A 14210-nucleotide genomic window follows, 5' to 3' on the forward strand; every position below is an offset into this window, starting at 1 on the left:
ATTGATACCCGGGACACCGAACGACCGGGGTACATTTGGTGGGTATGTAGCCCCACCAGACTTTTACGGAAAAATTTCATTTCGTCCCTGGGGACCACCACCAGATCTTTCGACTGTCATTTATTGCACGTGCTACAAAATCATTCTGTGCAATGGAAGATTTACCAACGTTACACCGGTCTGATACAGTTTTGCCTATACATGCGTGAGACTGAGGCGCCTGTTTATTTTTTTTTTTGTTTTAAGTCGTGCATGGTGTGAGGGGAATCGATGTGCTTTGATTACAGCTTGGTAGTTGTAGTCTTGTGAAATTAAAAAGCACGTGTGTGTGAAGTATCCAAACAATGACACCTTCATTTCATTATGGCTGCTTTAGCAACACACCTTAAGCTACTGTGTAGTGGGTCCCATCTAGAAGTGGCTACTTCATTCGCGCTTTCCTTGACTCGTGGAGCTGCTTGAATGTTATTACAATTTTTAAGCCACGATATGGCAGTTTAAGTCCGCTTGATACTGTTAAGGTAAGCCATTGGTTTCAAAGGAGATTTTATTTGTGTAAGCCAGCCAGCATAGCCTATTGACAATTTATGTTGTAAATAGGCCTACCTTATAATCCTACCTGTAGCTTAGGGAAGCTAACAGCTTTCTATTAGGATCTAGTTTGTTAGTTACCGTTTTGTCATAACTCCCTGATGCATTTTTGCATTTAGAATAGCCAGAGCGTGTATATCTCAATCGGAAAATTAAACAATATCGGGTGCCTATGGACTAGGCTGGGTGAACCCAGCCTGATCTGCCCGCTATTTATTTTTGATTTCTTAAAATATTGAGCTTGGTCTGATGAAAGCCAGACTAGCCATGGACCTCAGTTACACAATGCAAGGGAACATGAATCAGCCTATATTTGCACGAACAATAACGGACAAAAGCTCTTCAACTTTGGCCCGTTAAAATGTGTATGAACAGTCTAGCGGCGCATTTCATCAAGGCCCATTTGGACATGTCAGTTATTTGCACCACTGGTTAGATGTAAAACAGCATTTTCGTTTCAGACTAGGCTACTGTTACTTAATTTGTGCATTAACAATAACGTTTCAGACTACTTTTACTTAATTTGTGCATTGACAATAAAGTATTACATGAACTAAAGATGACTAAAATCTTATGTAGAAGAAGAAACATTCACAAAAAAAATCCATCCATCCAAAATGACCTTTGTTTTTGATAGCTGTTGAAAACGGCATGGAACTGACAGAGATGTTTTTGTTTATAAATACACAAAAATAAATAAATAAATAAATAACATTATGCTGATACCTTTTGCTTTTCCCAAATACAATGTAGCCTACAGGTGTAAGTGACCTTTCATCAATCCAGTTGCAATGGATGAACTGTGATTAACTGCCCTACTTGTGATTGTTTAGAGATTTTAAAGGTTTTATAACAATGCTACATCTTCTTTGGCTATTCTACAATCTATTCACCTTTTCAGCACCAGTAGGCTACTTTCTGTGCAGCAAGACACACACACTCAGGCATGCCAAACAAGCATACACAAAAGTTTCAAGAGTGGGGGATGGAGTAAAATATGGAGACAAATTGAAGTGTGATTTTTTTTCGCGGAACGGATGTACAGGACTGAGCGGCGGTCATATTTTGTACCGCTATGCGGTACATCTAGTTGACATGGATATTGAAATCACCATTTGCAATTATCTGATCATAGCTAGTGATGATGAGGACATAAGTTCAGAAAACTGGTCGAGGAAGCCAGTCCTTAATTTTAGGAGGCCGGTATAAGGTCAGTAGGAGTATAGCTGGGTCAGCCTTCAGAGTGAGGGTGATATACTCAAAGGAAGAGTAATCGCCAAAGTTTCAACAAGAGCAGCTGCGCTGTCTGAAGTTAGCCAGGTTTTAACAACACTGATAAAATCATTGGTTGCAAAGGTTTTAGTAGTGAGAGTGCCTATATTTAGTAGACCCATGTCAGCTGAAAATGCGTCTGGCATTAGAGGAATATGCTGAGGTATGGAAAGAATATTAGTTTTGGTTATAAAATTTCCTTTTCTTTTCACTATACATTAGGGTGGTCCTTATCATATGCAATTTTTTTTTTTTTGCAAAATGTTAGTGTCAACCTCTTAAACTGTTCCTTTTAACTTCAAAATTAGAAATATGCTAACATTTTGACAAAAAAAATATATTTAGAGGTAATGAAGATGGTGGAAGATTGCCTATGTTAAGCTGTGCTGTGTTATTGTGATATGGAAGTAATATTAAAAGTTGCTGCAAATGAACTACATTTTATTGAAATCAGAGCAACACTGACATGACAACAATCTAAAAAAAGCACAAAGTTTTCAACAATCCCTCATTTCTGATGCTCAGCAGCCAGTGTTGACTTTTTGCAGTCTGGATAGATCCGTCCGTGATCTTCCATTCTAATAGATGGCAGATTTGATCCAACTAATTCTGGTATGGTGGAACCAATCAAATAAACACTCTTAGTACACAACACAACTGCAAGCAAAGCTGAGCAAGGAATGGTGAAGATGCCTTTTCCTCATACAGTTTTGTGGCACATATTTGGGGTTCCGTGGATACAATTGTTTGAATGTTTTAATGAAGACCAAGAAAATGTGCTCTAAACCCAAACAATAACCAAGGTGATCATCAATAGAAATATGTATTGATTCCACCAGGAAAGGTAAATCTGCTAAACCGGGTCATGGGTGGATTAATTTGGATTTATTTTCTACAATAAGTAAACTGAGATATGTATCTAAAATATGTATCTAAAATACATATTTAGGAATATATGGTGCATTAGATGCTTTTATGGAGATTATTTTGGAATTTTACTAGCCAGTTACAACACCAATTCAAATGATCTGTTTTTATGAAAATCATCAAACAAAAAATCACCTCAAAGTTTAAAGCTATTGAGCTACCAGTAATTATTATGTTATTGCCATAGAAATTGGCATGCTGTATTTTCTTATATAAAGGAACAATTTGAAGGGTTAAGAGCATGACAATTGGAGACTTTAAAAATAAGGACCACCCTACTATTCATTGGGCAGAAATCAACGTTGGAATAGAAGTATAAGCTATTATATAGCTGTCATGCTATTACATGAAGTAACTTGATCTATGGTAGTAGTAGTGCTATATGTTACCCTGCACAAAAAAATTTCAGATCCATCCACATGTGCAATGCCATTTGAATCGATACCTGGGGGTATGAATCTGTGATATTTTCTAAAGAATGTCAATGCCCCTCAGTGTGGTCGTTATGTTGTTCGAGAGCAGCCTGGCTCCATGTTGGTTTGGGTGAAGACCATCATGCTTCAGTAGGCTGTGCCTCTCCCAGAACAAGTCAAAGTTGTTGACATATGCTTAGGGAAGCGCAGTAGCATTTCAGCCAGGTGTGGAGATTGAACAGTCTGGACCATCTCGCAGCGCCCTTTCTGTAGATAGGTAGAGGCCCAGAGATGACGATCTGTTTTCCTGTGCCTATCAGGGTGGTGATGAGAGTTGTGTAGTAATAGCACCTGAAGGACTCTTAGACCATGAGAAGTAAATCCTCTGGTCTGATGAAACAAAGATTGAACTATCTGGCTACAATTCCCCATAATGAGTGTGGAAGAAACCAGGCCCTGAGCTGCACTGGTAGTAGTCCTTCTGTACGCTTTTCTCACCTTCACAAAGGAACTCTGGATCTCATTCATAGTGACCATTGGGTCCTTGGTTACCTGTCTGACCAAGGCCACCCATCCCGGATTACTCAATTTAGCTCAGTGGCCAGATCTAGGAAGACTGTTGGTTGTTCCAAACATTTTCCATTTGAGAATTATGCTGAGCGTCTGTTATGTCGACCAGTCATAAAAACTAGATCTAATTCCAGACTCTATTCCTCAGTGGTTTCATGTTGGTGGAATGAGTTGCCCAGTGCTCTCCGTTCCTGTGGTAGGTTTGGGTCGTTTAAGAGGGGTCTAAAGACATTCCTATTCAACATGTACTTAGTTGTTTAAGCGCTTATGTGTTATGGTTTGTATAATATTGTTTTATTTTCATTAGGCTGTTAATTAATTTGACATTATTGTTTATTATTGATATTCTCCTTAATGTAGTCTTACCATTGTCATTGTTTTTATATTATTGATTGAATGGACATTATTGTTTTATTATTGCCTTTCCCCTCATTTTCATTGCTTATTTTTATTAGGCTATTGATTGAATTGATATTGTTGTTTATTATTACTATTCTCCCTATTATATTTGACCAACATTTTAATCTGTTCCCTGTTCAATTTTAAATATTAAGTTGTTTTGTATTTTTGTGTCGCTTTGGACAAAGCCGTCTGCCAAAACCATAACCATAACCATTATGGAGGCTACTGTGCTCTTGGGCACTTTCAATGCTGCAGAAATGTTCTTATACCCTAGATCTGTGTCTTGACACAACCCTGTCTTGTAGGTCTACGGACAATTTTCTTGACCGTGGCTTGGTTTTCACTCTGACATACACCCTCAACTGTAAGACCTTACATACACAGATGTGTGTCTCTCCTAATAATGTCTTTTATTTTTATAAATTTACAAAACACTTCAATCACCTGCTTTTTGTGGAGTATTGTGTGTAGATTGATGAGAAAAAATGAATTGAATGCATTCAAAGATGACTGAAACATAGCAAAATGTGAAAAACTTGAAAGGGTCTGAAAGCTTGAAAGGGTTTGAAAAGTTTCCAGTTGCACTGTATCTCCCTACCTTATCTGTTTTAAAATATACATGATATTTTACATCACAATTTTTGCATTTTCATGCATTGGTAATTCCTTGGAATTGCATTTGTAGTTATCTGTGTTGTTCCATTTCATTTTTTGTTTCATATCAATCCTACTAATAATGTTAATGAAAAAGGTGAACATTAACGCAAAAGAAAAACATGAATAATCCATATACAATATTCATATTTGCTATTTCATTCATCACTTAGTTAGGGGTGCTGCAGAGTGTCTTTTAAATATGTCTCACCTGATATTTTGTGTTTCTATTGTAGACTGCTTATCTTGTGTACCTCATGCTGTACAACTACATCATCCTAGTGAAGATGGAGCGCTGGCCTTCACTGCAAGAACTGATTGTTATCGCCTATATTATCACTCTGGGACTTGAAAAACTTCGCCAGGTTTGCTTCCATGGCATTAAATGTGCAATTTGAATGGATCTACATTGTCAATACATTAATAGTCAGACATAGCATGTGAACAGTCAATAAAAAGATCAAAATAATAACTTGCATATAAATGCAATGTATTTATTTCTCTCAATTAAGATGATACTCTTTGTAATCTCCATTGCAGCAGATCTAACGTTATGTTACTCCATTTAATTGGAAACCCGTTTGAACGCGCATGAGAGGGAGAGAGAGAGAGGCAGATTCCAGCTGGCTTGTCATTGTTGATAATTGAAATCTCTTTCTTATAAGAAACGTTTAGAAGGAAATCATGAAGGCAACAGTAGTTCCCACTACTGGCCATTGATAAACTGTGAGAGGGCACAGCCGGCCCATTTTCAAAACCCAATGTGGCCCTTGAGCCAAAAAGATTGCCCACCCCTGATCTATAGTGTATAATATTCATTTACATTACATTCATTCATTTAGAAGACACTTTTATCCAAAGTGACTTATTATGTCATCTATTTTACAAGGGCCATTGTCCCCAGAGCCTTGCTAAAAGGCACAACGGTAGAAGCCTGGAATTGAACCCACAACTTTTTCTTAGCTATTAAACTACCACCACCACAAATGTTTTAATATCATTAGAGAGAGATGTTTTAATAATGTTTTAATATCGAGAGAGAGAATCCAGAGAAGTCTTTGTAAACAAGGTACAGTGCTGAAAAACAAAATTGGATGGCTGTGATCTCCCGTGCCTCAGATGGCACTGCATTAAAAACAGGACTGTGTCTGTAAATAAAACCATTGGGCTCCGGAAAATTTCTCAGTTTGATGCTCCATCCACAAATGCTGGTTAAAAGACCAGGGCATAGCACTCCAATTCAGTCTAATCTGGACCCAGTCACACAAAATAAGAGGCCCCCACAGTTCTTAAGGATAAGTCAGATAAATGGTCAGTAGTAATTTAACTTTATTGAATTGATACTGAAGCTGAAAAGCAACCTGGTGAGTTAGCAGACTCCAGCTTATGAACATATAACATTCCTTTTGAGGAATGTGGATTGGGTAGAGTTTAAAAATTGGGGGTGATCACGCTTATGGGAATGGGCATACTCACCTGAAAGTAACATGGAAATTAGCTTATTTGCCGTTATTGAGATCTGACTTGTTTCTAAACCCCTCAGCTGCAAAATAGCCCTTATCTTGTTTCTGCCCAAGTCCAATTTAACTTATACTTAAAGGTGCCATGTGTAAGAATTGAGGTAAAAATATCAAAAAAATGAGCTACACACATCAAAAGAATGAGAAGAAATAAGGGCGATGATGTCATTAAAAAAAATGACAAGGTATAGTGCTGCAGAGATATCAACCTGAATTAGCATGCTAAATTACTAGCCACAGCCCGACAGGTGTCATAATACCAGTTTCCGCCATGGGAGGCAGTATGTGGGCAACATAACCGCCAGCCAAACTGCAATACACATGTCTCGGTTGTTACTCTAGGGTAGACCAACTCACTTTCTGGAGGTATACTGCCCCCATCTTTTATGGAATGTGGAGTATGAATTGATTTTTGGCGGACATTACACATGGCACCTTTAAAAGTACAGGTACAGGTAAAGGTACATGTAAGATTCAGAGTTACAGTAAAACATCCTGGGGTCTATTTATTAATGATAACTAGAAATGTAATGCCAGAGGAATTACAGTAGTGGATGGAAAGCTGCTGGCTTAATGTTGGTAGGAGATTCCTGAAAAAAAAAAACATTGAATCACTTCTTTCAATCTTTTGGTTCATACAAACCCTTGTACCAAAAAACCTTGTGTGTCAAGGTGTTCTTGAGATATAACACTCAAGGTGTTTTGAACTTGACATTGACCTTTGACCTCCAACATCAATTCACTTCATCTTTGAGTCCATACAAACACTCATACCAAATTTCAGGCATGTATGTCAAGGCATTCTTGAGATATCGCGCTCAGAGTATTCATGGACTTGACCTTTGACCTCCAACATCAACTCACTTCATCTTTGAGTCCATACAAACACTTGTACCAAATTTCAAGCATATGCGTCAAGCCGTTCTGGAGATATAATGCGCAAAGCATGAGATATGGCTGTGACTTTTATTTTGACACTTAAACAGGATGTGTAGTTTTAGGGAGCACCAGATGAAGTCTGAAATAATAACTCTCTTGCCCCACTCCAGACCTACACAACGGTTATTTCAACATGTCTGTACGTTAAGGGGTTGGAGTCGTATTCATTCTTGAAAAGGTAAAAAGAAAAGGTTATATTAAGAAGAAGCCAGGAGATTTCAAGATAGTGGATTCCATCCACTATAACAAGTTCAAACTTGTTTGGGAGTGAAATTACGTTTATGGGAGGAGTTTTGAGACTGTTGATTACCTTAGCAATTAAATGTTTTATGGCCTGTAGCTATGGAGCATGGAGCCACATCAAATTAAATCACTACTTTCAAACCCTCGACAAGGCCATACACTTCGGTGGTAGCGTGCATGGGTTGCTGGAACACTTTTTGCAAAACACGGCTCATTGTGTCAAAACTTTACACACAAGCACACCAGACACAACCAAGGCCGTAGCCAGGATTTTTCAAATACCGAGGTCAGGGCGTCGCTAGAAATGTTTGGCACCCCAAAATTCTGCCGAGCCCCATTTGGCCAATAATGACGTTGTTCAGCTTATAACATGCTTTGTTTATAACTTGAACCAATACACTTTTCCACAATATTCTAATTTTTAGAGAACCTTTTAATAAAATAAAAAAATAAAAAATTGGCTTTGGACATTTATACAGGACCCTGCTTAATCTGTTATTAAGAATGTTCTGCTTCTCCAGAGTAGCGAATGTTGCATTTATAATTTGCAGGGTCATAGGCTCCAGAGATTGTAGGCTACCTTCTGATAAAGTGAGTGTCACATGTAAGAGGGACCTTCACCTATCATTTCCCTCTCTTCTCCTCCCAGAAAAGTAAATAATATAATTCAATTTAATCATACATTCTACTGAAGGTTTTGCGTCCATGATCTCCCTACCCATTCATCTCGGTGGAATACTTCACGAACCCTTCTTTTAAGACATGACAAACCATATATCAGAATAAACAGCAGACCTTATCGAACACAAGTAAGGGTGTAAAGCAGTCCCCTTAGCCGTTCCAGAGTAATCCAATTTTGATTTTGCAGTCAATTTCGACATGCATGGATGTCTCCAAATTTGGGCTTTAATTTTTACAATGTGTTTAAATTGTTCCACATGATTTCATAATGGGCCAAATACAAAATAATTGTTACAAATATCGCCTAGATATTGGTAAATCAGAGGACAGCTGACTAAGAGTTTGTGAAAGTAGCCTTAATGATCACAAAATGCTAAGCATGCATCTAGGCTATTTGAGTTTCTTAAAGAAGCCCTATGCAACAATTTTAGCCAAAATGACCTTAATTATGCAGGTTGAGAGTCGTTCTGATGGTTCTACAACACTTTCTGGATTGTTTGGTGGGTGCTTCGTCTCCCTCTATCGCTTCTCCACGGAAAAAACAAATATGCAACTTTCTGAACCCGGACCGGGTAAATCCGGATGTAACTCAGCTGAAGTATCCAATCGCTCCCCGAAAATGTAGTCAGATTGTAGTTTCTAAGAAGACTGCAAAACGGACACCGACTTGGCTTTGTTGCTGTTGAAATTGTAGGTAGCCTACCCTTGGGTGAACTTCGTTTTTGTAATGTAGTTTGATAGTCTCTTGAGCATTGTGTTTGCTCGACTGTTTTATTGTGAGCCCTGTATGTGTTTAGCTTGGTTTCTTGATGGCTGGCTTGCTAGCTAGTGGGGGTTTAGCGTAGCAGTCACTTGCTACCGAAGCTGCAGGGGGAGCTATGTTGTGAAAAATGCGAGCCCAAATCCGGCGAAAACCCAGAAACAGCGAAGAAATAACCAGACCTGCATAGGGCTTCTTTAAAGCTGAGCTGTGCTTAAATTGTTCAATACATGATTTCATAGCAGGCCAAATATAAAATAAATGTTATATATAGCCTAGATATCTGTAACTATTAGATGATCAGATGATTTACAGTTCTATGTAATGTCATGTTTCATGTTTTTGTAATGTTTCATACAGTGAGGCAGGTGAATAGGCTAAACATGCAGTGAATAGGCTAAACACAACTTTGATCATTTTTATATGCTACTGTATAGTTACCTTTGGCCTTGGTGCCCTGACATGTGGCCTTTGTGCCCCCCACCAAATATGCCCAACTGAAGGCCAAGTGGCCTTGCCCCCAGAATGGTGAAATTCCAAGCCTGGTTGCCGGTATAGTATAAGGTAAGGTATAGTAACAAAAGCTTCAAGTTGTGTTACTTTGATGTAAGCATGTGTCTATAGTGTTCAAGCAATGGGCAAAAACTGTAAAAGACTGTAGTCTTTTAAGTAGGGCTGTCAAACAATTATTTTTTTCTTAATCCCGATTAATCGCTGAATGTCTATAGTTAATCACAATTAATCACATATTTTATCACATGAATACAGTTTTATTATTTTGCATTTCAGAACTTTCCAGAGGTCAATATTAACAACGTAAAACAATTATTAGCAGTGTATCTTGTTTGGGAATCAAATGAATGTAAAGAAAGTTACTTTATGAAATATAGCTGCAAGCGGCAATGAGGGGGCCAAGCAGTTAAGCAGGAGTTGGGAGTGGATTGGATTGGATTGGATTGGTTTGGACTGGACTGGACTGGACTGGATTGGATTAGATGGGATTGGATTGGATTGGATTGGGTCTTGAATCCAAGTACAAAGTTTGGTTTCTATACATAAAAGCATTGCTGAGATATTAACCTACTTCCTGTGATTATACAACCCCAAAACAGAAAAAGTTGTGACGTTGTGTAAAATGCAAATAAAAACAGAATGTGTTAAAATACAAGTCTCGTAAACCCATATTTAGCAGCAAAAAAGACATAAACAACATATCAAATGTTGAAAATTTTGACTATTTCATGGAAAATATTTTAATTTTGAATTTGATGCCAGCAACATGTTTCAAAAAAAGTTGGGACTGGAGCATGTTTACCACTGTGCTGCTTCACCTCTTCATTTAACAAAATTCTGTAAATGTTTAGGAACTGAGGAGACCATTTGCTACAGTTTTGAAAATGGAATGTTGTCCCATTACTCCCTGATATAAGATTTCAGTTGCTCAACATTATGGGATATTCTTAGTCATGTTTTTCATTCCATTATGCACATAATTTGACAAATCTGGACTGCAGACAGATCATCTTAGCACCTCGACTCTTCCTCTATGGAGAAATACTATTTAAATATGCGCAGAATTCATCTTGGCATGAAGATGAATCAGTTTCCTGAAATATTCAAGATTTTCCCTGGAAAAGACATTGCCTGGATGGCAGTATATGTTGCTCAAATCCTGTATACATCATTCAAAATTGATTGTGTTTTGCCAAATGTGCAAGATGCCCATGCTAGGCAGTAATGCTCCTCCACACCATCATAAATGTTGGGTTTCGAACTGAGCACTATAACAAGTTGAATAGGTTGGATACTTGCATGGGCCCTCTCCTCTTTAGCCCAGATGACTCCATGATTTCCAAAAAGAATGGCAAACTTTGATTGGACTAACCACAGGACCTTTTTCCATGTTACCTCAGTCCATTTTAAACAAGCTCTGGCCCAGATGAGACGGTGGTATTTCCTGTATCATGTCTCAGTACAATTTTACCTGTTAATTTTTGCTGGAGTTTTTGAACTGAGTATCAAACTGTGCACATAGACAATGGTTATCCGAGGTTGTCCTGAGCCCATACAATGACAGGTCTGGAAACAGGTCTGGTGTTGATGCAGTGCCATCTGAGGTCCAAAAGACCACAGCCATCCAATTTGTTATTGAGCTTGCAAAGATTTCTCTGGATTCTCTGAATGTTTTAATAATGTTATGTCCTGTAGATGATGCACTCCCCAAATACTTCACAATTTCATGTTAAGAAGCATTACAATTACATTGTTTGATCATTTGTGCACACAGGTTTACACAGAGTGATGAATACCCCTACATCTTTTCTTTTCAGAGACCCTGCCTCTCTGGGATGCTCTATTTCATATCCAATTGTGTTGCCAGTTAACTTTTCAGCATTTTGTTATCCCCGTCCCAACTTTTTTTGAAACATGTTCCTGGTATCAAATTCAAAATGAACATATATTTTCCATGAAATAGTCAGGGGCTGGTTCCCCAAAACGTTCTTATCGTTAAGTAGTTCTTAACCTATTCCTTAACCTCTCTCTTAACGTTATGGCACGATTCCTGACATGTTCGTACGCTAAGTATATCTTGTGTAAGTCACACTTTCGTAAGGTTGGTCTGGACCATTCGTAAGCTCTCTCTTAGCGTTGTTTGAGCTCTCAAGACGCTAGTTGCTGCCACTGTGCAGCAGTCTTTAGAAATCAGCGCAGTACAAGTCAAATTATGGTACAGTATGTTGATGATGTTCAACGATGATTTTATATAATGGACATTTTATGTTATGGACATTTTAAGACTAATAATAAAATATGTTCGCAATGGGTGCAGGCCTATTTATGAAGTTTACTTTATTTGGTATCAGAACTAATATGGTGGTAATTAGCCTAGGCTATTTCGTAATGTCATTAAAGCGTTCAAATTGGCAATCACTTTTGATAATTAAAAGCTGGCAAAGAATTTGCCTCTAAATGGCTAAGGTCTATAAATGGGGAAGCATGGTGGTGTCCAGTAAGCGACCAATGTGTAATGACCTATGGCAGCGATCCAACGTGTCCTTGTATTGAATCAAAAATGGCGCTGGCTGCAGAGCCGTGTAGTCCATGTCGCTCCATAGCTCTTTTTTGTTGCTGTTGAACAAGTTATTCCGAAAGCTGGAAAACAGTGTCACCTTGTGCAAGCTCACCTCGTCCAGCAAAACTTCAAGTTCCTCTGACAAGAAGCTTGGTGCCCTTTTTTTACGTTGCTTCCCCACCATACTGTATCTAACTCTCTCTCTCTGTTCATTGTAGATAGGTTGCTTTTTATTGAAAACATTAATCAATGGCAATCAATACCGCATTAAACAGAAGTAACTGCAGCTGCTTGCCAATCAATTCTAATTGTAAGGTACCTTACCATTAATATAAAAGTGTATTACATAATGTTTAGAAGTCGTTAAACTCATGTCAAGAAGCGGCACAAGTGGGATAAGGAGGGTGGATGATTAGCGAGGGATAGACCTACCTGGTTAGTCTACCCGTCACAACATATCGTGTGATCATATTACTGACAATTTGATAATTTAGTTAATAGTTTATATTTTACTGATAACTTAAACTATGTGAAAATAAATGTTACTGGAATAATTTGAGGAATGTTTCATTTGTTTGAACGTGTTGTCTTTCTTAACGCCGTCATGCACCTTCGCGTGAAGTAGAAAATCGATGCCAACTAATTCAGCACCTTTACTTGGGACAGCGCCTTTGTAACATCGAACGTAAGAGGCAGCGTGTTAAGAAGCTTCCTAAGGGACACTTCGGGGAACACACTTAGGAACATAAACAACTTTGGAAAGATATATCTTTTGAGTCTTCTTAGCGCGCTAAGAGTGAGCGTTATCGGGGAACCGGCCCCAGTTTTGTCATTTTCAACATTTGACATGTTGTCTGTGTCCTTTTTGCAACTAAATATGAGTTTAAAAGATTATTACATTCTGTTTTTATGCACATTTTACACAACGTCCCAACTTTTTCTGTTTTGGGGTTGTAGATTGGATTGGATTGGATTGGACCCAATGGATTGGATTGGGATTGCTGAGATATGAGCCTACTTCCTGTGATAATAGATTGGCTTGGAATGGATTGGACTGGACTGGATTGCATTGCATTGGACTGGATTGGATTGGGTCTTGAGGCCATGTACAAAGTTTGGTTTCTATACCTGAATGCATTGCTGAGATATGAGCCTTCTTCCTATGATTATAGCGACCCTTCTTAGGATGTGTTCACGAGTCCACATACCGAGTTTGGTGTCAATACGAGAAAGACTTGCTAATTAACTTGCTAATTATAGGGCCCCTAGTGGTCAAAGTACACCAAATGTATTGTGCGTCCTCAGGATGGGGTCCTGAGTCCATATATCAAGTTTGGTTTCGATACATGAAAGCGTTGCTGAGAAATGAGCTAACTTCCTGTATCTCTAGTGCCCCCATAGTGGTTGAAGGTCACCAAATGTATTGTGTGTCCTCAGGATGGGGTCCAAAGTCCATATATCAAGTTTGGTTTCTATAAGTGACAACGTTGTTGAGATATGAGCCTACTTCCTGTGATTATAGCGGCACATGGCCTCCTTCTTATTGGGTCTTGAGCCAATGTACTATGTTTGGTCTTGATACGAGAAAACCTTGCTGACAGAAGTTCACTTCCTGTTTGGCGGCTTTGCTGCCAATTTCAATTGGCTGTGACGGACAAACGCTTTGCGCGGCTTGGTCTGAAGATCATCTGTGCCAAGTTTCGTGAAAATCTGAGCAATTTTGTGACCTTTGAAAGGTTTTTCATGAAATCCAATATGGCATAAGGTCCAACATTGCGGATATTGACGTCATGGGGTGTTTTCAGTTCAGCCTCATCCAAGGATTCCAAATATACCTCAGTGTTCAAAATGTGTAGTACGGTTCAACGTTAACCCTCTATACCCCGTAGCGACCTTCGACAGCCGTTCTATATTCTCCTGTAACGGCCGCTTCTTCTTAAAGAGACATCTGCTACAGTATAACCTTCATACATGAAATAATACAGCGTTAGTGGATACATAAACACCATACTTCTATTTTGACACACTTAAATGGCTAGGTCGCTATTGACATTTCTCCGGTATTTTTGAGTTTAGCCTTTACTTTGTTCATGTACAGTAAAGCTAACATTATCGTTATCCCACTTACAGATAGTTATTGCAAACTACTAGCTGCTACTTATGTA

At 38.5% G+C, this 14210-nt stretch overlaps 1 protein-coding gene across 1 annotated transcript in view; it reads left to right on the plus strand.

Annotated features, from left to right (window-relative positions):
• Window positions 1–5254, plus strand: part of LOC125307080 (transient receptor potential cation channel subfamily M member 1-like) — a 193947-nt gene extending 188693 nt beyond the window's left edge. The window contains exon 20 of the mRNA XM_048262850.1: window positions 5066–5254. Coding sequence (XP_048118807.1) covers window positions 5066–5227 — 162 coding nt within the window. The 3' untranslated portion in view covers window positions 5228–5254. The remainder of the gene's footprint in view (window positions 1–5065) is intronic.
• Window positions 5255–14210: the final 8956 nt, after the last annotated feature.

This window comes from Alosa alosa, chromosome 14 (genome assembly GCF_017589495.1).
Source record: "Alosa alosa isolate M-15738 ecotype Scorff River chromosome 14, AALO_Geno_1.1, whole genome shotgun sequence".
In the NCBI taxonomy this organism is placed as follows: domain Eukaryota; kingdom Metazoa; phylum Chordata; class Actinopteri; order Clupeiformes; family Clupeidae; genus Alosa; species Alosa alosa.